The sequence below is a fragment of the Rhinolophus hipposideros genome (genome assembly GCF_964194185.1).
Source record: "Rhinolophus hipposideros genome assembly, chromosome: 14".
Taxonomy (NCBI): domain Eukaryota; kingdom Metazoa; phylum Chordata; class Mammalia; order Chiroptera; family Rhinolophidae; genus Rhinolophus; species Rhinolophus hipposideros.
Genome location: NC_138060.1, coordinates 50,028,681 through 50,053,261, shown reverse-complemented (window position 1 = coordinate 50,053,261; position 24,581 = coordinate 50,028,681). Strand labels below are relative to the sequence as shown.

The 24,581-nt window shown below is 43.1% G+C and overlaps 1 protein-coding gene across 1 annotated transcript in view; it reads right to left on the bottom strand.

The window, feature by feature from the left end:
- Positions 1-8,677: 8,677 nt before the first annotated feature.
- GPD1L (glycerol-3-phosphate dehydrogenase 1 like) overlaps positions 8,678-24,581 on the bottom strand; it is a 40,311-nt gene continuing 24,407 nt past the window's right edge. Inside the window, exons 5-8 of the mRNA XM_081073390.1 lie at positions 23,116-23,228; positions 14,075-14,308; positions 13,674-13,780; positions 8,678-9,032 (exon numbers count right to left, since the gene is read on the bottom strand). Coding sequence (XP_080929516.1) covers positions 8,936-9,032; positions 13,674-13,780; positions 14,075-14,308; positions 23,116-23,228 — 551 coding nt within the window. The 3' untranslated portion in view covers positions 8,678-8,935. The remainder of the gene's footprint in view (positions 9,033-13,673; positions 13,781-14,074; positions 14,309-23,115; positions 23,229-24,581) is intronic.

The window sequence follows — 24,581 nt, the reverse complement described above, 5'->3', positions numbered from 1 at the left end:
GTTTTCTGACTTTTCAAGAAACCTGACACTATTTAAAGACAAGAAAAATGGAAGTCTAGAGAGGTTAAGTAACTTGTCCAGAGCCAAACAAGTTCAACATTTGAATCCCCACCTGACTCCAAAGTCCCCAAACTAGGTATGGACTCATTTTAAGAGGCCAGGAGTTTTTACAACTTGAGGGCAGGAAACTCTGTTTAAGAAAAAGAATATGAATTTAAGAAAACAAAGATAGGTACAGGGCCTTCGAAGAGACTTGCACAAGTAAGGGTCTTGAAGCTTACATTTTCTTAGCTTCCTAAAATGGCCTCTAAATGAAAATCACGCCATGTCCAAAGATAACAGACAGGTAAACCAGAGGGAAGATTAGAATGCGAAGAGGTTTTTTTCTTTCAATGTCTACCACCATGCTTGCTGAAAGTTCTTCAAAGCATGAAAGTTCCATTCTTTAGAACTATTTCCCAGGTATGTTGCCAGAGTCTTTCCTGAGAGCAAAAAGCAGGAAGCAGGTGGTTTTGCCTTTGTTAGAAAGAGATGGAGAAGAGGACAGAATTTAACAGACATAAGTGGGTGTCCAACATCAAGAAAGGGAAGAGATCCTGAAGCAACAAAACCCAGTCAGATGTCTAATTGGACAGAGGGCAGAGTGAAAGTAAAACCATTGTACATCAAAATTTATGGTTGGTTTTCAATTAAAAAGTCAAAATGAAACCTAGAGACTTGACAACTGCCAAGCATAAACTCATTCTAGTCCATTAGAAATGTGTGGCCTTTTAAAAATGTCACCAAAAATTGTCCCAGGAACAATGGTCCTATTTTTTGCAGGCTGCCAAGGGCCTAAGAAAAAGCCGTTTCCAAAGAGTGACCTCTAGTGGACACAAGTGTCATAGTTCCCTGGAACCTGGAATTTCCTCAGACGAGGAATTTAATTTCCTAAGACAATCTTATCCGGTCAGCTTGTTTTTTATAAGACCCTTCTAGGGTTTTGCCTAAATGGTGAATTTGTGGATTTAAAAACAATTAATGTTTCTTGTTTCAATATTCCTTGTAAACAGCTCACTTACATGACCCATTTTGTGCCTATGTAAACTTTCAGCACCACCAACTATTACAACTATTAGAAAGATGGCTGCTTTAACAAAATTATAGTTTGAATAACAAAATGTTACTTTTTACAGTGAAACTGGTAGAAGAGACTTCTAAATTCTTGATAAATACAAAATTTCACATTATTTGGATCTATTGGTTTAATTTTTGTCCCTGGTTATTATAAAAGGGACCTCTAATAGAGGTTATAGAAGTGATTAGGAAAAGACAGTGAGGTCAGAAGCATAAATTGAAGCCATCCTTTTGAACGTTAATTTTGCAGTGTTTGTTAAAAATATAAAACACACATATCTGTGAGACAGCAATTTCACTTCTAGGATTTTATCCTCTAAATTTACTCACATAAGTGAACAGAGATATACATGTAATTTTTACTGATGTTTACTACAGCAGTTATTGCAATAAGAGAAATATAAAAAACAACCTAAGAGAAACAATCTATTACATCTGATAGGAGTTCCAGAAAAGAGAAGAGACGCAATTTTTGAAAAAATAAAGGTTGGAATTTGTAGAATAAATTATATGTAATTAATTTTATATTCTTTTCCATAATATACTTCTATTAAAATTTTACCAGATGGTCCTTATAGCTTTCTATGACTGTATATAAACTGAATCACTGGTGAACTTTCTTTTTGAGGAAATAAATTGTATGAGGAATCTATACACATAATTTTCTACTAATTTACTGAAGGTATGATCGATTCAGTTTACTGAGGTAAGCCATGTTACCTTTGGTTTGAATGTGGGGTGTAGTACTGTGGCAACACTTGGGGTCTAGTCCCTACTTCACCATTTTAGTATCATTTAGTCAAGTAGTCAAGTCAGTGAACTCCTCCTTAAAGTTAATTTTCCTCATTGGTAAATGGGAATGATATCTATGCAGTGTAGCTCGTAAGATTACGGTAAAGGTCGGTGAAAAGCAGGAGATCTTATCAACATATGAAAAGAGAAAAACCATATATTAATAGCTGCTCATGGCAGAAACAATGTTGTGTTCACGAAATTATTTAACTTTTTTTTTGAGATACACAGTTAAACTACATTTCCCAGCCTCCTCAGCAGTTAGGCAATTGAGTTCTGGCCAATGACATATGGGTAGGAAAGACAAAACACCACTTCCAGGGGTTATATTCTGTTTGGTTCGTCACTCTTCTCCTGTGTTGATTGGATATCAATTTTTAGGATGACCTGGAAGTCGTAGAGAGCAGATGGTAGAGTTTTCTTTAGCCTGGATTGCTACATGGCTGCCGATAAAGTGCCCACCCCCTCCTACCACTTGATCCACATTTGGACTATAATAGGTACAAAAATTATTTTTGTGTTACACCACTGGGATTTAAGTATTATTTGTTACAGCAGCTAGCAAAACTTACCCTAAGACATTGCTAAAAAGATGTTTGAGGAGTTAAGACACGAGATGGAACTTGGCAGAGAAAAAATAAACCACTACTAGGAAACTCCACTCAGGTATCATCTCGAAGTAGCAGAATGTATGGTACGTTTTTTGTTGCCTGGTTGGCATTTATATCCTTAATTTTTGTTGAGGAAATTTTGATCAGAATGGCTACTGTTGTCACAATTGTGACTTTCTTACCTTGAAGAAATTAACCATGTCATGGAGATCACATTAGCTGTGCAAAAATAAACTGTGCTTGAAGAGGTACATATCTTAGATTCAAAGACGTTCAAAGAAGAGACGTAAAACCAAAGTATAGGAGCTCTACAAAATTCTGAGATTAGATTCGTATAGTGTAAGCTCCATTAATATGTTGAACTGAATGACTGAGTGGTCTGCATAGTTACTGCTTGACAAAATTCTCTTCATCTGTAAACCACTAGTCAAGATATAATTTAATCGAAAGATATACTTAGTTGCCTTATTTTCTATCTAGTTTTTTATATAAAATATCCTTGAGTGATGGATGTTAACTAAACTTATTGTGGTAATCATTTTTCAATGTATACATTCATCAAATCATTATATTGTACACTGTTAACTAATATAATGTACTATGTCAATTATATTTTGATAGAGCTGAGAAAAAAAAAGATGGAACTTGCAGAAATATCAAGAGATTTGGGAGAATTTACTCATTGGCCGTAGTGGCATATAGTGGCAGCCGTATATATTTTGGCAGCCTTTGTTTGGACATAGGAGGCTGTGTTGGAATGTGTGTGTCTGTAGGTATGTCTGTCTGTCCTCCCCAGGACTAACTGGCTAAGACCAGATTTCGTGTATACAATTGTCCCTCCTTTTCCAGAATTAATACCAGTCAGGTCCAGGATTTATAACATGTGCTTTTTAAACACTAGAGTGTCCTTCAGATGTTTCAATAGCTTGTAATTGGGAATATCACTAGATTTTAGATAAGTCTACATGCCAGCTGTCATCTCTGAAAACCGTATCTAGCTGAAGTCAAAAGGAGTGGCTCTTTAGCTCCCCCTCAAAAATTAAGAAATAAAACATCTCTGAATTTTACACAATGTAAGAGAAATAGTCATTGGAAAAGTACCTTATCATTAAACTTAATGTACCCTGTAATTTGTCAAGTTGGTTGACCATTATAAAAAAGACAGTGTCAGCAAGGATATAGAGAAAAGGGAAACCCTTGTGCGCTGCTGGTGAGAATGTAACATGGTACAGCTGCTATGAAAAACAGCATGCAAGTTCCCCCCAAATTAAAAATAGAACTACCATATGATCCAGCAATCTCACTTCTGGGTATATATCCAAAGGAAATGAAATCAGTATCCTGAAGAGATGTCTGCACTCCCATGTTCACTGTTCACTGCAGCATTATCCACAATAGCCAAAATATGGAAACAAGTGTCTGTCAGTGCATGAGTGGATAAATAAAATGTGGTATATACCTATCCAGTGGAATATTACTGTCAAAAAGGAAATCCTGCCATTTGTGACACCATGGATAAAGCTGGAGGACATTATACTAAGTGAAATAAACCAAAGACAAATACTGTATGACCTCACTTATATGTGGAATCTAAGTAAGTTGAACTCATAGAAACAGAGAACTGTGTTTGTCAGGGATTGAAGGTGGGGGAAATGGAAAGATGCTGGTCAAAATGTTGGTTCTGTCTTCTGGAACTCCTATCAGATGTATGTTGAATCTTTGTATCCTGTACTCCACTTCTTATGTTCTCAAATATTTTTTCTTTGTTGCTTTCTGTTAGTATTTTCCAGTTTGCTAATTCCATCTCCAGCTATCAAATCTATTTTTTAATCTGTCCAATGACATAATTTAAATTATATTCATTACTAGATGTTCGATAGGTTTGGTTTCAAGTCTGCTTTGCTCATTTTTTACCTATAGTAATTTGTCCTTAATACTTTTTTTTTATTGGGGAAGGGGAACAGTGTACTTCCAGGACTTTTTTCCAAGTCAAGTTTTGTCCTTTCAGTCTTAGTTGGGGAGGGCGCAGCTCAGCTCCAGGTCCAGTTACCACTGCTAGTTGCAGGGGGCGCAGCCCACCATCCCTTGTGGGAGTTGAACCGGCAACCTTGTGGTTGAGAGGACGCGCTCCAACCAACTGAGCCATCTGGGAGCTCAGTGGCAGCTCAGCTCAAGGTGCCGTGTTCAATCTTAGTTGCAGGGGGCGGAGCCCACCATCCATTGCGGGACTCGAGTTGAACCGGCAACCTTGTGGTTGAGAGCCCACTGGCCCATGTGGGCATCGAACAGGCAGCCTTCGGAGTTAGGAGCACGGAGCTCCAACAGCCTGAGCCACCGGCCCGGCCCTGTGCTTAATACTTTAATGCTCCCTTTATATCTTTAGTTTTAAAATTACCTTTCAAAGCATTTATCATATTGCTCAATTAATTACCTGAAACCCTGGGCACCTAATTCTGTTTTAAAAATTCTATTGACTTTCGCTCACAATGATTTTGTAATTATTTTATATATATTTTAAACGCATATTCAGTAGGATCTTATTTGGGAAGCCTGTGCAGCCTGGATCCAGTGTGGATTCCTGCAGTGTTTTTGTGTTTTTGCTTCTGCCAGCTATCTACTGGTATTACTGGCCCAAGTTCCCATTTTTATGCTCACTGTTTGCTTGTGGTTTCCTGGATATAAAAATTCAAACCCCAAATCCGTTTGTGGTGCTGGTCTCATAATTACAGGTTTTCAGAAGACACTTTTTCTCTATCTGGAGTCCAGCTTCCTTGTTTGTGCCTACACATGGGTTTTCTTAGCTCCAACCTCCTCCCACCCACCCCCGGAGTGTAGCCCTTGGAGAGCTGTAGTTCCAGCCTAAGCTTTATAACCCACACCCTTAGATAATGGAGAGAATTCCCACTCCCTCCCCTGGCAGCCACAGAGCCACTGTGTGGCCTCACCACTCTGGCTGTCAGCCACGTATTAGCGTCAGGCTCCTGGGGATTTCCCTCACAATTTTTGTGTGAGAAGAGCCCTGCATATAAAAGGCCGCCTGAAACAAATAAACAAATAATTTTAAAAGGACATTGGTTATATTTAACTAGCTTTTCTGAGTATTTGAGGTGGGGGCAGGGGTGGATTTAATCTAGTTCATTAATCCAGTGGCTGACTGGAACTGGAAAGCTTCCATCCTACAATTATATTATATACAAATATTAGCAAGCAATGTGAAGGAACAGATGTGTCTGAAGACTAAAATTAGAGATGAAGGCTTTCTTTTAAAAATTGCCTTTTTAGGGCAGCCAGATGGCTCAGTTGGTTAGAGCGCGAGCTCTGAACAGCAGGGTTGCCAGTTCAATTCCCACCTGGGATGGTGGGCTGCACCCCCTGCAACTAAAGATTGAAAACAGCAACTGGACTTGGAGCTGAGCTGCGCCCTCCACAACTAGATTGAAGGACAGTGACTTGGAGCTGATGGGTTCTAGAGAAACACACTGTTCCCCAATATTCCCCAAGAAAAAATTTAAAAATTGCCCTTTTATTATTGTTAATGCAGCACAATTCAGGGGGAACAAAAGACCTGACCTAAACAATAAAGCTATTAACCAATTAAATATAAAAGATCAGTAGCACAGGTTTGGGGGGGTTAAGTGTTTATTAAACCAAGCTCTTAAATTATATCCACCTATAGTCTGTAAACAAATACAGTATACATGGAAGTAAAAGGCTCTTAGATTAGAACTAATGGAAAAACTACAGATCACTTTGTACACTGGTACCTTACTACTCTTTAGGCCGATGCCATGGGGCCATGTCATAGTTAAAGAGATAGATAAAAAAAAAAAGAGTTAAATGAAAAACCAGAAGGAGTTTAGCTCAACTCCACCTGCTGGATGGGTTTCAAGATTGATTATTTCTTTGTTCCACATTATAGTAGATTAGATTATAGCAAGGCAACAGTGTAGTTGTTTACATTCACAGATTGGCTGAAATAGTATAAATTAAGCTTCTCTTCTGGATGTCTCCCTCCCCACTACCATAATTAGTAAGAAATGTGAATTAAAATAGATGATAAGACCACAGGTGGTTATAAAAATAGAAAACTCATAGAGTAATAAATATCTACAGTTAGCAGAGCACAAACTTACAAAATTTGCCTTTTTCCATCATGTGCAGAATATCATAAGTATGTTCAAGAGGTACAGTCAGCAGACTTCAGAGTGGTAAGAGCATTTGTACAGAAAAAACACTCAAGTACAAAACCCAGAGCAGGAAGCTGAATACCGATGAGAGGACATAAAAGACATTAAGTCCTAATTCCTCACATCTGATTATCCTACTTAAAAGACACCACAATTAGCTTACCGCCCCTATGCAGCTTAAAAAGTAACACTTTGTCACCTATGTACAAACTTTTAAAAAGATTAATCACAAGACAAGCAAAATTGATTAACTTAATAGTGGCACGAAAATCAATGAAACTTGTAGCATTCTGTGCGCTTTCATATACTTCTGTGGATGGGGCTTTATAATGCCCCTCAAATGTTTTGGACAGTTTTCAAAATTCCCACAAAAATCGATTCTATAATCATTTCAGATGTAGAAGGAAAAAATTCCCAAACTGGAAACTAAAAAAGGTCAAAATCTCACAAAGTGACCGAAAATCCATGAATATATATGTGACATTCATTAAGTTCCCTTAACATTTTATCAAGTGCTATGTAAGGTAATTGTAAAGCTATCCCGAAACCAATCTCATTTAAGAAGATACAGTAATTCTCATTCTAATTCTAGTATTAAAAGCTCTTATTCCACATAATGTGCGTTTCAGCGAGGCTAACATCTACCGGGTTGTACTTGTCGGTGTCACCTTAAAGCTTCATCAAAGTTTCATGGCAGACCTGAATTGTAAAAGCTCAGACCTAACACGACCACAGGTAGTTACTCATCCTAATTTCTTATAGGAAGTGAAGGGTATAAGCTGTCCTAAGGTCACCTCAGCCTAGAACAGTGTCCCCTGGAAACTTCGGCAAGTTTCCTTGCCAAAAGAAGTCTCCATAATCTAATGTGATTGGAACTAGCTAGGTTAAATAAACCTACTAGGTTCCACCAACATACAAACATACACTCTACACATTTACGAGGGGTATGGAGACGCAGCTTTTCCCAAACTACGCCGGAACCACCACTAGATCCCAGGACACTAGTTTCCTACGGAACATGGTTTGAGAAATGCCAATCTAAATTTTCTAAAGTAGTGGTTCTAGAATTGTAGTGAGGATCAGAAACAAATGGAAGGGCATGTTAAAGCACAGATACCAGACCCCACTTCAGACGTCTGCATGGGAGCCGGGAACCTGTATTGCTAAGAGACTCCGAGTGAAGCTGATGGAGTGAGGACCACACATTGAGTGGTATCCATCTAGACAACACCCCACACAAATCTCAGCTGCAGGAAGCCCTCCTATGGCCTCAGGAAAGGTCGCATATGGCATGTGCCACAATGAATTAGCTGGAGGACAAATCAGCCCAGTGACATCTGCGAAGGTCCTGGGGCCCCGTGGTGGGGTGGAGGAGCACGAGACTTGACTCCTGGCTCTGCCCTTCCTCACCAGGTGAGCAGGCAGTGACTGCATCTTAATAGAGGAATAGTAGCAGCCCCTTCTCAGGGAACCTGTGATGCTTAAAGGAAATGTTTACACAAAAGTACTGCCTAACAAAAAGCATCATACAAGTGTCATTAGTGAAAAGATGTCAGTCACAGCAGGAAAATCCCAGATGAGTTTTTTGTCTTCTGCCACTGCTTCACCTTTATGAAAGTACATTCTGGCAGCTAATGAATAGCAAAGAGGCTAAAAATGCAGAAAACTGCAGTGAGAGGAAATTCAAGTTATTTACCTAATTAAAAATAACTAGTTGTTAAAAAAAAAAGAGATCAACTCTCGATCGAAGTAGTTAATTATGCTGGCTTTGAGATAGTGTTTAAAAGTTACAGTATGTTGATCTTTGGACACACTCATTCTTTCATTCTATCATGTTATTAATGCTGGTTAAACTGTAACGTCATGAGAAAAAAGAAATTCCTTCACTCAAATACATATGAATTAGATCTAAAAAATTTAGCTGAGATTGTTCCAATCTTATAAGCTACCACAGTGGGAAAATTTCAAAAGTAATCTTTAAAAAGGACGTTTAATTTTGGTTCATAGAAACATCCACAGAATGAGAAATGAACACACATTCACACGTCCATATGTGTGTGTCTAGTTGTTGCCAATACATCTTCGCCAAACAAACCTGTAAAAATTCACATACATCCATGATGGGATGAGAGTCAAGCCAACATCTTGTTGCCACGTCCCCATTTCCATTTGAACCCCAAAATGTGATTGGAAAGGCAGAACTTTGTTGGACTTGTTGCACGATCCACTTTATATATGCTCAGGATGGCTCTGGAGACAAGACAGCATCTCTTGAACGGGTCTGCCTTCATAGCAGATCTGATACACGGCAGTAAACAACGGAAACCTAATGGGGGGAAATGAGAAAAGACGAGTTAAGCCATCCGGTTTACCTCAGAGGACAAATTCGTTTTCTCTGCTAACAGATTGCAGATTAGTGTGCACCTTGCGGCCACCTCCTACATTCCGCTCTTACTGGGTCTGCAAAGAGCCTCTGCACTGTGGGCCGTAAGATCTTGTTACAACCTAAACCATTCTCTGCCTAACTGGAGTGCACTGTCTACAAACAAGTCACGCAGCCGTCGTCACAGGGTAACCTGTGGTCATTCATAGAAGGAGAGGTAGCGTGGGCTCTTGGTCAAATCTGGAATGAGTCCAAGTTTCTGTCACTACTTTAAAAGATTAGAGAATATGTTTTAAATTACAAGGGGATATTGCTCTCTTTTCTCCAGAAATGATCATCTAAGGATGAAGAAGAGGCAGCCCACACATCACCATAAATAATTCAGCCTGGAATGCTTCAATAATCAATGTGGGGATCCACAATTAGCAGACACTGATCTCATGTCGGAAGCTGGATTTATTTTGCTGTTACTTCCAAGATGTGAACACACATAAATGAAAGTTTGAAACGGATGAGGGTTTGAAGGGGTGGGCTAATAACCCACTGTAAGAAAAGATAACCTTGTCCCAGGGTACAGCTGGCTCAGCAAATAGTATGGCAGATGTCATTAAGGAAACAACAAAGTTAATGTCAATCAGGCTTTTAAACACACACACATACCCACACATACCCAAAGTGAGCTTGACAGAATCAACAGAGTCTTAAAAGCCATTCTGAAAATTATCCAGTTAGAATCCTAAATGACAGCTTAGGTCCTATGACTTTGATAGTCTATCACTCTGGGTTTTTTAAGACTCACAATATTTTGTTAGGTTTTGGAGTCACGTAGACTTAATGAAATCTGACTCCCCAGTCTATTAACTCTGGGCAAGTTTCACAACCGCTCTGCCCCGCTTCGTTCATCTGTAAAATGGGGCTGGACTCTCGGGCCTCTTGTATTAAATGACTTACATGTAAAGTATATAGTGCAACACTTGGCACGTGGTGGGTGTACAATAAATGACAGCTTACGAACAGAGCTGCAAGAGGGCCACTGTGTCGCAGACTATGAGCTCCAAGCTGGGGCCCGAGTCGTTTTTGTTCACCCCGGTGTTATCAGGGCCTGATACCATGCACAGCAAGGGGCAGGTGCTCAGTATTTGTGCATGAATTCTTGTAAATGGGAGTCAGAGCCTAGAGATTTTAGCTTCTTCTGTGGCTTCATTTTCCTGTTCCTATGATGAGAACAACTTGTATGTCCCTAAAGCGGGGTGGCAGGTGATGACTGACCACCCAAAGCCATTCCCGAACCCCTTCTCTCCTTACTGAGGTTGGAAATAGCCTACTGCTCAGTTTCCCAGCCTTTGTTTCACCTGGAATTAGCCAAGTAAGCAAGTTCTAGCCAGAAAGACATATATATCTGCTGAAGGTTTCTGGGGAAGATATTTCTTTCCTTGAGAAGCACTGGAGGGAGAATCTGCTGCTCCAGACTGCTCTTGCGGCTGAGTGCAATTGTGTGAGTATGTGATGCTTGGAGCTCCTGCAGCCATCTTGAGGGTTTGAGGGAAAGCCAACAGGATCATTGAGATTCTAATTTACAGGCACTGAGCCAACATCAATAATGTCCATCTCCAGACTCCTTGCTATGGAAGGAAAAACATCCTATTGTTCAAGGCATTTTTAACTGAGTATTGCTATTGCAGCCAAAAGCACTCCCAACTTTCACAATCAGCATTTCCAAAGTGCATTCTGTAGATGGGACTTTAACAAGGGATATGGAATGTAGGGGAAAGGGGGGATTTCTGACTCTGGAGCCCACACAACCATTAGCTATGCTGCTCATCTAAATGCTATTTTTAAGACTATAAAATGCTACCAGGCCAATTAGATCAGTTTGGGGAACTCTCTAAATAAGGTTAGAGGTGAAAGGAGGACAAAGACAATATTTCATGGAAAAATGCTGACATAAACCAATCAGTCAGCAACCCCACTAATGGAAACTAAGGACTTAGGATGTGTCAGGATTCAACTAGGTACAGGGTTGTGCAGTATTATAAATAGGGTCTCAGCCTTCAAGGAACTTATAAAACAGTTATGGGCTAAATCGTGTCCATCCCACACACATCCATTTCACACACTGAAGTCCTAACCTTCAGTACCTCACAATGTGACTGTATGTAGAGACAGGGCCCATAAGGAGGTAATTAAGTTAAGAAAGGCTCATTAGGGTGGGCCCTAATCTAATATGGCTGGTGTCCTTAGAAGAAAAGGAGATTAGGACTCAGACACATATGGAGGGAAGACCATGTGAAGACGCAGGGAGAACACTGCTACTTAGAAGCCAAGGAGAGAGGCCTCAGAAGAAGTCAACCCTGCCCACTCCTTGACCTTAGACTTCCAGCCTCCAGAACTGTGAGAAATTTCTGTTGCATAAGCCACTTTGTGGCGTTCTGTTGTGGGAAAACCACAGTTTAATTTCTCTAGTCTCCTCTTGAGAGATATTAAAGTTGTCTGGGTTTTTCTGCTGTTACAAAATTTGTTTTATTAAATTTCCTTGTACATGTGTCTTTATGAACATGTGTGAGCAGAAGGTGTTTTCCCATACCGTGGAATGCTTCGCAGGCATTCAATGAGATTTCTAGGTGCAGATGTAGGTTAATCTTCAAAATATTCGTATATTCTAAAGTGAAGAAATAACAAAACGAGGCATGCCTGTACTGGACTGAGACGGGCTGACTCAAATAACAACCTAAGGACCACAGTCCTCGTTCTGTTAGAGCAGGAAGCCTATGAATTTGAATACTCAAGGTAGAAGGGACCAAGCAATCATCTGGTCTACCAGCTTGATTTTTGTGGGTAAAGAGACTAGGGCACAGAAGAGCTAAAAAATATGACATGCTTCATCACTCTCTTGTTCATCACTCTTTCTGTAACAATGGAAGAGGGGAAAAAGGAGAGAAGGAAATAGAGGAAGACCAGAGTAGTGATGGCTGGAATGAGAAAAGAAAAACTCAAGATAAGAGGCTGTGCAAAGGGAGAACGGCAGAACTCAGCTCTGCCTGTGCAGCTTCGGGAGGCAGGCACCGGGCAAGGGGGAGTCCCACAAGACGACGTTCCAGCCCGAAGAAAGGGGGTGCCCCTCTAACTGGCAGTGACCTCATTAAGCACACGCACAGCCTGTTCAATTTCTAATCAGAAGACAGAAAATGGGACATGACTGAAGAGAGGCGTCTGCTCAGAGCCGAGTTGCACCTGCTTGATTACACCTGCTTTTTCAGGCAGGTTCGGATCCCAGAATGTCAGTTCCAGTCTGTACCCTCCTGGAGTGAAATGATGGGTGAACACAGACTAACTGCCAGCCAACTTGGTAATTCATAAAGTCCTATCAAAGGCACCCCTTGGTAGCACACAGATGCCACTTTAAAATTGTGATGGGGAGACACTAACCATGGCCAAACACCCAGGTTATTTTTCAAAGACTTTAAACAAATTCCTGATAAAGACTTAATGGTCTTTAGAGTAGCCCAACCACACACAAACACATCGCTGTCTGCTGTTAAGTATGTGAGGAAAACCATGCATGTCAGAGGTGTTTTCCTTTTAGTCACGATTTAAAGGTAATTCTCCTCCTCTGGAGGCTTGTTTATGACTTTCATCTCTGCCTGGCTGATTCTGAAAGCCATTTCAGAAAAATAAAACGCAAATTAAAGAAGGAAGACAAAAACCCTGTCCTCCCTCACTTTCCACTTAAAATAGGGAACGCTAAGGCTGATCCATTTGTACTGGGTAAAAAGGGGGACAGCTGGGTGCGGCATGATGTGAAGATGCATGGTTGGGGCCAGCAGACACCTGGGCTGACCTGAGAGGATGAGGGAGACACAACCAAAACACCAGCAGACGCCACCCATAACCACCTCCTGGCAGCATCAACACAGCTGCCCAGCTCCCTACTCTCCCAGGCAACCAGACTTGCCTTCTCCCAAAGAGGATTACGGAGAGTTAAGGATATACAGACTATGCTGCATAAACATTTACTAGGTGGTGTGATTGGCATCACGATTATGGAGGAAGGCTCAGCGAATCAGCAAGCTAACAGGGCTGTGCGGCAGGCAGGGCCTGGGTCTCAGCTAGGTCGGGCAGCTTTTGTGGTGCTGAGGGCCTACTCCCTGGATCAGGAGACAAATCAAGCTGATCCAAGCCCACCTTTACCAGGTGATCAGCCCAGAAAGCTGAATGCATGGCAGTTTATTAACAAGACTCTCTCTTTTTATAAAAACAACAAAGCAATTTTTTTTTTTTAAATTTAAAACTTAGGACATGTAGCTCTTACCAAACACCCTACAGGACGAACCAGAATCTTCAACTTCGTATTTTGTCACAGGAAGAATTGAGCTCTTCCCCCTGAAATTGATCCTGGTTTTGTGTTTTGTGTAAACATTCATTTTTAGCGTAGCCAGATTGTTCCTGCCACAGACGTTCAGGTCACACAAAGGACAGAACTAACCCCGTCAAGTTCTGCGCACACTTGTCAAACAGCTGTGCACCGACGAGCCTGCTCACCAGAGAAGTGGATGCTGACTGTCTCATGGACAATGGGTGACTTACTTGTCGATCAGCCCCTTCTGTTTCAGGATGCGGTACACTTCAGCAGAAGTCTGAGGTCCTTGGAGCTTCTGCCCGTTCAGCATCTCCTTCTCCAACTCTTCAATGGTCTTAAAAACAAAGGATGGGTGGGGGAAATGATGGTGAAGACTGGAGACTCACTTATTTCAAGAGGAGAGCGGGGGAGGGGAGCTGCGCTCCTTCGCTGCGAGCCCGGGAAAGATGAAGACATACAAGGCAAGGGACAGGAACCTCAAGTACCTTTAAGGAAAAGCAGACAGGTCCCCAGGACAACCCCCCAAACAACAAATGCTGGCCTCCATCTCCACTGGAATGTGCCTCACCCAGCCCAGGGGATATCAAGAGAGGAGGCAGGGGTGAGGGGAGGGCAGGCCCAGGGCTACCTTTCCAGTCTTGGCAAACGCCTCGGCCACCCTGCGGTTCCGGCCCCCGTAGCAGGTGGTGATGAGGTCGGCCACGCCGCAGCTCTCCAGGAAGGTGGCTGTGGACACCTGGCCCTTGCAGAAGATCCTGGCGAAGGCTATCATTTCCATGAGCCCCAGGCGGATGACGGCCGCTTTGGTGTTGTCTCCACTGCGGAGGCCGTCGCAGAACCCGGCTCCCACCGCTACGATGTTCTGCGGAGGAGACAGGGAAGCCAGGATGCCGTCACACACCCACTGCGGATGAGGACGAGGGGACTGCAGCGGGAGAGACCCAGGTAGGGACCACGGGCTCCCACACAACCTTGGGTTCTGCTCTTGTACCCGTGAGTGAGTGACAGAGATGAAAGAAGGGGCCAGGTTTCTATATTCCCATTTTCGGGACAAGGAGCCCAGATCTGGGGTCAGCAGGAGGTAGAAGGGGGAGTCCACAGCATCCATGCAGGAAATTAAAATGCTGTGGTAGTGGTCTCTGGTTAAATACCATTTGGATAAACTTCTTTCCCGTTTTTTTTTTTAAATCAAATGCTTTATTCAAATATTAACACCCATACAGAAAAGTACACAAATCATAAATGTACGGCATGCATTTTCACAACCTGAACACATCCATGTAAACAGCACCCTGACCAAGGAAGAGAACATAACCAGTGCCCCAGAAAGCCCCCCTCAGACCCCTTTCTAGTCACATCCCCTCCCCCACCAAAGGTCCCCTCTCCTGACTTGTAACAGCACGAATAGAATGCTACAGCATGTAATCTTTTCTGTCTACCTTCTTTGTCTCAATTCAACATCACACCTGTGACACTCAGCCACATTTTTGCAATAGCAGTTATTTCCATTGCTGTGTACTCTACGTGTGAATACAGTGCCATGTATGTATCCACTCTTCTGTTGACTGGCACTGGGATGGTTTCCCGTTTGGGGCCGTTACAGATGGTGCTGCTAAGAACACCTGGTACATACCCTTTGCTGCAGGCATTTCTGGTGGGTGTGTACCTAGGAGTGGAGCTGCTGGGTCACTGCATCTGCCTAGGGGTAGCTCAAAGTTCAGCCTTTTGTTTCATTTCACAATCCCTACACCAACATGTGTGGAGCCCTCGCTCTTTGCGTGGCACTCGCTACACAGGTTAGATGCAGACCTGCCTCTTCAGAAGCTGATAACCTAGTTCATGGGTCGGCACACTAAGGGCCAACTGCCAGTTTTTGTAAGTAGTGTTACTGCAACTCAGGTGTATCATTCATGTATGTACTGCCTACCGTGCCCTTTGTGCTGTAACAGCAGGTTTGAGTAGTTGTAACAGAGACCGTACGATTCTCAGTCCCACATTTTCTACCTGGCCCTTACGGAAAAAGTTTGAATAAAATGGTTGGCCCTGACCTAATAAGAAAAATAAAATGTGGACACAAATAACTGTAATGCTCGACTGAAAATCTGCCTTTCATTTCAACGCATGTATTTCAAGTGAGCGTGCATTGTGTGGGAAGCCCTACATGGAGCCTTGGAGGGCAGGGGGCGGGGAGGGGGAAGGGGCAAGGGTACCCCAGGGAGGAGCTACAAAGATAGAATCCCACGGAGGTTCTCCTCACAGAGTTGCCAATCTCGCTGGGAAACGAGAAACAGCCAAGCATGGCAGGAGACAGAAGGAGGAGAGGATGCCGGGAAGTGGGGGCCACAAGCTTCATTTCAAAGCAAGGAAGGCTGCACAGAGGGGGCAGCACCGGAGCCAGGCCTTAAATTAGATGTAAAATCAGACAACCACATATGACAAGTAACAAGGGCACAGAGGGCACTCATTTGGGACAGCAGACGAGCCCCCAGGTTCCGGGCCCTTTCCACGTTACCAGCTCCTTCACCAAGAACGCTCGGTGCCAGGAAACATGCAAACATTTTGCCTCTGTTTAACCACCCTAGCATTTTTTATACTACCGGCTGACTAAATAAGGATTTGTGCCTTGAGAGAGAGATTAAAACATGAAACTTAGCTGGTAGCAAATGGGAAATCAGTAAAAATAAGCGCATTTTGTCCTCCAAAAGTTTTTATTAATGAAAGGCAGGACGTTTCTTACACCGTCAGGCCTATAAAATTTGAGGGATGAGGTGATAAACGGAATGAACTGGGGAAGAAAAGTGACTTCTCTGGTTGATGCAGTTTTTGATAAAATACACCCGCCCCAGCACTGATGTGGCTCGCCCTGGGAAATGGATCTGGCCACGCATGACACAGCTATCGCTCACCAGGAGGCGAAGCCACCAAGCCACAGCAGATAACAAAAGCCTGGAGAGCCTTCCTGAAGCTTTTGTCTGCTTCGATAGACAGAACCCTCCCTTCCCAGATCCCACAGGGTGATGGCAGAAGGACGAGGGCTAGACCACAGGGGATCAGAATGGCAACATCCCTGAATGTATCTTCTCTTCCTTGGTAACAATATGGAGTGCTGGCTATTCTCACTGCTATCAACACAGAGAAGAAAAAATTCTTGAAAAATACTCAGAAATCTGACAACGAATGCATACATGTTTTAGACAAATTCACACGATTTCTGTGTTCTAGGTAGTCTCCCAGGACGGTTCTGAGCTCTAGCAGACCAGCGCAGCAGCTCCCAGTGGATCACTCTCTCCCCACGAAGAGAGAGGGGAGACTGGACTCCATGTAGACCTGGGTTCCTACAGCTGTAGGTAGAGCTGACAGGACTCAGAGGTCTTTCGGATCAACAGCCTGAGCAGGGAGCATACGTTTTCAGAAGGCACTAACTTCTGCCTGTACCTGCAAAAGCTTCGCAACCCCTTCTTGCCTGAACCTCTCAGGCGACACACACTGCAGGTTTTATCAGCTTCCTGACAGCAGTCATCCGGCCCCAACTACCTGCTGTGCGCGCACAGCGAGGAGGCAGTGGGTGGTTCCTGGCTTGGCAGCACCACGTGGCAGGAGAGGAGACAGGCTGTGTGAAAGGCGCCTCGAGAGATGCCAAGGGGCAAGGTGGCATCTGGTTCTGCAGCTCTGCTCCAGAGGGGACCTTTTAGATGGGGCGCTGGGCGGAGACTACGAGCCAGGCATTGTAAGAGCACCGAGGACTGGGTGTGTTGTTGAAGTTATCATGGCATCGTGACGAGGTCCAGGTCCAAATGGTTAGATTGCTGACATGGCTCTCTGATGCCTCCTCTGTCTTCTTTCATCACATGTGACCCCTTCTGGAGGTTGCCTGACCACGCTAGTAAATGTCTACAGACTGAGTGGGAGATAACAGGGACTTCTGTTCAGTAAGAGGCTCCTATACACAGAGGCGAGAGGGGTTATTTATTAAGTGACTACAGGGAGCCACAAGGAGCCCACTGCACATACTGTCTCCCTGGAATTCTCGCGGCAGCCCTGACAAGTGTGTACCTATCTCCTGGCTGGCTCCGAGAGGGTGGTGGCTTGCCGAGAACACCTCGCTGGTGAGGGAGGCAGTTGGGACATGCCCCCGGTGCCTGCTTCCACAGTACCCCTCTTTCCCTGTGCCCTGCTGCTTCTACCGTGTGGCAAATTTGGCCTGGCCACTCCCACCACTTGCTGGGTCAGAGGCCTTCCTGAACCTTCTGCAATTAGACGTCAGAGAGGAGTGTCTGCATTGAGGCTTGGGAGGTAAGAAGGATAGGCTCAGGAGGAGAAAAGATTTATGGGGAAAAACAATCAAACTACCTGTAACAGTTAACCTTATCGAACTGTTTCAGTGCTTCGTTTATAATATTATTAACCTGTTTAATCTTCGCAACATTCTTACAAGGCAGGTCCTGTTACATGCACAGTAAGAAGGGAGGAAACTCAGGCACACAGGGTAAGTAGCTTGTCTGAGGTCATACTGTCAGGACCTGCAGGGCTAGGTTACCAACCCAGGCAGCCTGGCTCCTGAGTCCTCTCCAGGGAGATCACACCACTCTAGGCCCAGCGAGTGAAAGGCACAGAGGAGCCATCTCAGCATCAAGATAAGAACTTCCTAACGGGAACAGTTGAAGCCACCCAGAGACAAAAGACTTTGAGACAAAGAAGTGAGCTCTCCGTCACTGGAAGCATTCAAACAGGAACTGTAAGGATGAGCCCTGAACTCCAAAGCAGTACTTCTGACCTTTCATGTCACTGCACTCAGAGAATAGGCAGATGAGGGTGACCATCGCCTGGGGCTCCAGCCACCCTCTCGGCCCCTTCAACACAACTTATACGTCAGTTTCCACTAGACGTATAACCTCCCATGAGAGGTGGGGTGGAGGGTGAGGGAAACGGGCTACTGCAGGGTAATCTCTTTCCTCCTGAGGGGACCCTGGGCCTCAACCCAGTTTAATCGCCTTATGATGGATCTTGAAATCCTTGCTCTTTCCCTCCACCACTTATCACTGTCAAAAGAAAAATAAACACACTGAGCCAGTCAGATCATGTTTGAATAGTATTCGAGCAGATGTCTTCTGAGATCACTCAGCTGTGCAAGTTATCATTATCCACTGTGCATTTAAATCTGCTTTAAACTGTTCTGGAGCTAAAAATACCATGATTTTCAGAAGACAGACGTCCTTGAGCCCTTCCCCTTTTCCTGGGTTGTGGCAACACTTGAGGCATTCATCCACCCTGAAGTGCCACCTTCGCAATTCTGAATTGGGGCGGGTCGGGCGGGACTCAATTCCTTCCACTCACATCCCCCAACAAAAAGACTATCAGACTGGAGGTGCAGCCCCCACTACCTGAAGGTTACGCCAACACTCATCTGAAACCAAGTCAGCCTTCAGTGTTTTCTGTCCGTCCAACAATCTAGCTCCTAGTGCTTGTGACCTAAGAGGAAGGTCTGTCTGCAGTGTGTGGGCTTACCATAGGCAAGGTAACACGTGTGGTTGGCAGGGTGGGCCCTGTATAAGGCAGCCTGGCTGAGATGTCAAGGAGGGCTGAGGTCAAGCCCATATAAGAAGCTGCCTTAGCTAGAGCAGTGTTGTCCGTAGAAGCTTTCGCAATGATGCAAATGTTTTATATCTGCTCATCCAGTACAGTAGCCAACAACTCGCTGAGACTCTCTATAAAGACTCACGTATGAAGCTAATGAGTCTTTGAAATGGGGCTACTGTGACTTAGAAACTGAATTTAAATTTTAAAAAAGTTTTAATTAATTTGAATGTAAATGCAAATAAGCACTTATGGCTAATGTGTCTGGTAGTGGCTGTCATCATAGCATGGTTTATCAAAGCCAAAGCCCTGAAGGTAACCTACACGCCCCACAATTAGGGCTGGTAAACCTCATCACAGACAGCCCTACAAAGGAGCATCATGAGTTTGTGGCACAAATGATAGGTTTATCTCCCAGTCTAGTCTCCCCTTCTTCCAGAGTAATAGAGTCCCGGATTTTCATGCAAGTATATGGCTGCCCTGGGGGGAAATAATTATCTCCCGACCTTCCTTGCAGCTAGGTATGGTCAAACAATTAAGTACTGCCCATTGATACAAAGCCAAAGTGTTACACTGTGACTTCCCAGAACCTGCCTTAAAAAGATAGCTGCCATGTACCCTTTGTCCTTTCTTTCTTTCTTTTCCCTTAAAGTCAGGAAGGCAGACATGATGGTTGGAGCTCTGGTCACCATCTTAGAACGTGAGGATGATGAAGGGGTTCAGAACAGGCCTCCCCAAGATGTGCTACTTTGGCATGTGGATTATTTTGAGCTGAAAGCAATCGAGATCCTGCAGGCTCAACAGAAACTTTTACCTTTCCCTTAAAGAATTTAAATTGGGTCCTTGCCTATAATAAGAGTTATCATCAGGAATAACTTTAAGACCTATCTATAAGGCAGGGCAAACATCTAATTACTGAACATCCGCTCTTATTGGCTTGCTAATTGCCCTCCTCCCTTCTGAAGCCCCAGGCGCCTTATTTTATTCCTTGCCTCAGGATACCATATATATCTCATTTTCCCTTTCAGTTTCTGAACCTCTCCTGCATGTGGGGGTCTCTGACTCTCATGTATAAGAGTTTCCGGTACGTATGTATAGAATTAAATTTCATTATTTTCTCTCATTAATCTCATGTTAATTTAATTATAGAACAGCCAAAAAAACCTAGAACGATAGAATAAAATTTCTTCCTCCTCCATAAGGACAAGGACAGTCCCTGTGAGCTGGAAGGAGCCTGGCTCCCTGAGAATTCTGTGCAATAGAGTTGTCATATGGATTCAGGATTTTTACATAAGAAATAAACGTTCTACCTGTTCAGCTACTATTATTTTGGGTCTCAGTTAAAGAAATTTAATCCTGATAAAGCATCTATTCAAAATGAGAACATAGATTGAAATATACACTTATGACTTTTGTACTTTTCTCTATGAGGTACCTCTTAAAGTTTACATTGAAATAAACGAAAATACACCCCCAGTGAAAGAAGCCAATCACAGAAGAGTACATTCTGTACAACTCCATTATAAAAATTCTAGAAAATGCAAACTATAGTGTACAAAAGCAAATCAGTGGCTGCCTGGCTGGGGGGAAGGGGGGAAGAAGAGGGTTTGAACTGCAAAGGGACATATGTAATTTTGGGGGGATGATGAAAATGTTCTGTATTGTGGTGATTTTCACGGTGCATGTTTATAATATTATAATATTTATAATATAACATCTGCTGAAACCCATTGTATTGCCTACTTTAAATGGATGTAGTTCAACGTATTAATACATGGATTACACTTAAAGTTGTATTTAAAAAAGACTATTGTCTTACTGATTCAGAGATTAAAATAGCTAGGAGGTAAAAGACATTCTGAAGACAGTAAGAAGCACTAGTACAAAATGATTTTGCATAATTCCCTTTGATTTTCTTTCTTTTTAAAAAATCCTTGTAGGGAGTTGTTCCCTCCCCCCCTTTTTTTTATCAAATGCCCTCATGTTTTTGAGCAAAAAAAAGATAGTGTACATTTTTAAATTTACTAGTATGCAGAAGATTACTAAAGGTCGTTAATGTGAAAAGAATGAAACACGTCAAAGTATTTGAACAGTAAGATCCAGGTTTTGTTTTAAAAAGAGGATATACATACAAGCTAAAAGATTAGAAGGGAATACAGCAAACCCTGACAGTGGTTATCTCAGGATGTAAGGATTATCGGTGACTCTCACTTTCTTCTTTACACTGGTCTGTTGTGTGAAATGTGCACAACTTTTATAATCAGGGAAAAACAACAACTAATTATGTAATAATACCAACACAAACATATGCCACTTGTCCTTGCTTTGGCAGGTTCTGACAAGGAAGGGCTTCATTCTATTCAACTACCTGGACACACACGAGAAAAGTCAGGTCGGATACAGTAGCAAGGAACGCCAGACTAAGCTTCTTGAAATCCACATTCATACTCTTGCCAATATTTTCTATGGGAGTCATTTACTCTCTCTGGATTTCTATCTCCTCATCCGTACGACAGCATGGTTAGGCTCAATGACTGCTGAAATGTCTGTCAGTTTTCAAAACTCCCAGCTCCAGTGCAAGCAGACAGGAATGATGGTAATGGGTCCTATTTTACAGGAAAACTTAGGGGGAAAATGATAAATGGTCCTCAGCCCCCATCTGCCTCCCCCCCCCCCCCACCGCCCCGAGAACCACTCTGTCTTGGTAGCAAGTACAAATCCACTCATCCACTCACAGGCTTCCTGCCAACAAAAAAGAAAAGCTGTTCTAAGCTCAGGCACAAGACCAGCATCGGGTCCCATGAACAGAGCTTTTCCAGAACCCTCAAACTAGAATCTTTCTCCTCCACCAAACCCTTTGTTCAGGGCAGGATCTCACAGCTTCCTTATTTACCTCCAAAAACATCCAGTCACTTAAAAACAGCTTTGGAGTGACACAGATCGGTGCTGAGCAATTAGGCTTTCTTGATGCCCCTGCTGTTGAGTGGTCATTAAACTAATGAAGGACTATTAAAAACACATAAAAATTCCAACCAACAGAAATAAACAAAGCAGCCGAAGCCGGTGTCTCAGATGTACAACAGCCACCTGTAATGGGAGGAGCGCCCCACACAAGCCTTTAGAAAAATGGACACGCGCTGCCCGGGAGCCTGGGTCTTTGGCTTTAATTTTTAAAATTCTTCTTGCATAGGGACATGTGAGTACACATACACACGATATTAATTCTAGAAAGTGGTTTTAAATACTGATGAGAAAACACGGTGTACAATTTAGAGGAAGAGTCAGAAGGCATTCTTTGGACTTTGGTCTCCTCAGCATTCTTTTAATTTTCGCAATGCTTACCTAACAAAGTGAGGTGAATTCCAGATCACCTAATTTCTTTCCCTAGGTGCTCAAATTCCTGAAAAGCAGCTTTTGCTACAAAAAAAAAATGACTCAGCAGCCCAGCTCCCGCTGGCTATTTCTCAGAATCCGTATAGTGAGAGGGACCCCAGTCTTCAAAAGGCGGAAGCAAGTCAGGAGCCCAAAGAGTAGAAATTTCTCTTACCCCCCCAAGCCCCTGGCCAACAGAAGCTGCTCTTTTCATCTGATCTTTTCCCCAAGATAAAACTATTCTTAGAAAAACCTCCACAAGCAGCAGATTATGTTTTCCTTTAAAAAGAACAACCAACTGAACCATCAAACCAATAGAGTAGCACAATTCAGAGGAAACAAGTTCCTTTTCCTGCTCCAGATAATAGGTAGGAGAAACATCTGAATTAACAGAAGACTTTGCTCCCAGGTAAAACTACAATCGAAGCACTCTCTCCATGCTTCCCAAATATGAATGCTGTCGATTCCCCAAAGAACAAAACACTACGATTCTCCCAGATTTAGAAACAAAAGCAAACCAGGAGTGAGAGAGGACCAAGAACCACCCAGGAAAGGCTGGGGTGAAAGTAGGAAGTGATACACAAGGCTCCCAATTCACTGTTCTTCCCTGAAGTACGTTCCCAGAACACAGGGCCCATTCTTCAGGATGAGATTCCAGAATGCTAACAGTGCCCGTACACAATTAACTCCCCTCCGTGAGTGGAAATAACAAGGCGACTTCACCTTAAGCGCACCACAGAGTTCCACGGTGTCAGCATCGTCAACCACCGTGATTCGAAAATTTGGGGTCTGCAGAAGCTCTTTGAAGAGAAGGCCATTCTTCATTACCTTGCTGCCTATTGAAAGGGTAGAAACAGGGAATGAATGACAGTCTCTATCTCAATGTGCACATCTAACACAGTTCAAAATAACTACTTTCTTATTATAAAAGGAACCTATGTTCACATTATAGAAAATTTCATACGCGTAGAGATAGAAGATAAAAAAATATCCCGTAACTGCACCACAGATGATCATTAACAATTTGGCATACATCTTTAACTTACTGACATGAATATATATAGATGTTCTCAAAACTGGGAACATAATGTATCTGTGGTTCCGTAATCCGCTTTCTCCCATTTTACGGCAGGAATACTTCTCAATGACAGCATATCTTTTCTACATCGTGTTAAACGGCTGCCTTGTACTTTTCTGTGTACACATATTATATTTTATCTAAGTTATCTTTCCAGTGTTTGAAGTCTAAAATTGTTGCAACGTTTTGCTCCCATCAACACTTACTGGCTTAATTCCTGGTTTCCGTCTGTAACAGATTATGGTTCAAAACCATTCACCCTCTCGTTCCCATGGCATAAGGGTGTGTCCCTTTCTACGATGTTAGTCTTGACCACGTGATGTGCTTGGACTTACAGGGAATGGGGCATATTCCCCCATGCCTTGGCTTTCGCCTCAGCTCCGTGACTTGCTTTGGTCAATGGGACATTAACAGACATGATGCAGTACAAGCTGGAAGCCCACTGTGCAGTAGGGCTGGTTCCCCTGTACCAGCAGGAAGATGACAGACACATGCAGGAGAGCTGCCCCAGCTGTCCCAGCCACCATCAGCTGACCCTGCATGGACTCACAGATGTGTTAGCTGTGTTTATCTTACATGCCACTGAGATGCTGTGACTGTTGTTAGTTAGCATCACTATGGCAACAGAGAACTGGTACAACACCAACAAATATTTTCTCTGACTACACTGCAGACGGCGGCAATGCATTCACAGTACTTGTTTTCGCTACGCTCTGTCCCTTCCCTTGGGACAGTGCCTGGAATGAGCTGGAAGCTCAGTAGTTTTCACACATTATTTTGTTGTTGTTGTTTAGGGACTTTGGGTTAAAACCAAAACAAACAAAAGTAAAGCGTGACGTGAAATCCACTCTGGTTGGTGGGGGTGCAGGGTGGGGCTCTGCTCTGGACATAAGGATGATAAACTTACCAGGCCAAGTACTGGCTCCCAAATCAATGAACGACGACTCCACAGATGACAGAAAGCTCACTGAGCTATAGGACTTGGGCTCTGCCTGCCTCTAGGTTCCCAAGCTTGTTCCCAAACTTGTCTTCACATTACAGTCACCTAGGGAATCTTTAAAAAAACACCAAAGCCCAGGCCACATCTGAGACCAATTAAATCAGTCTCTGG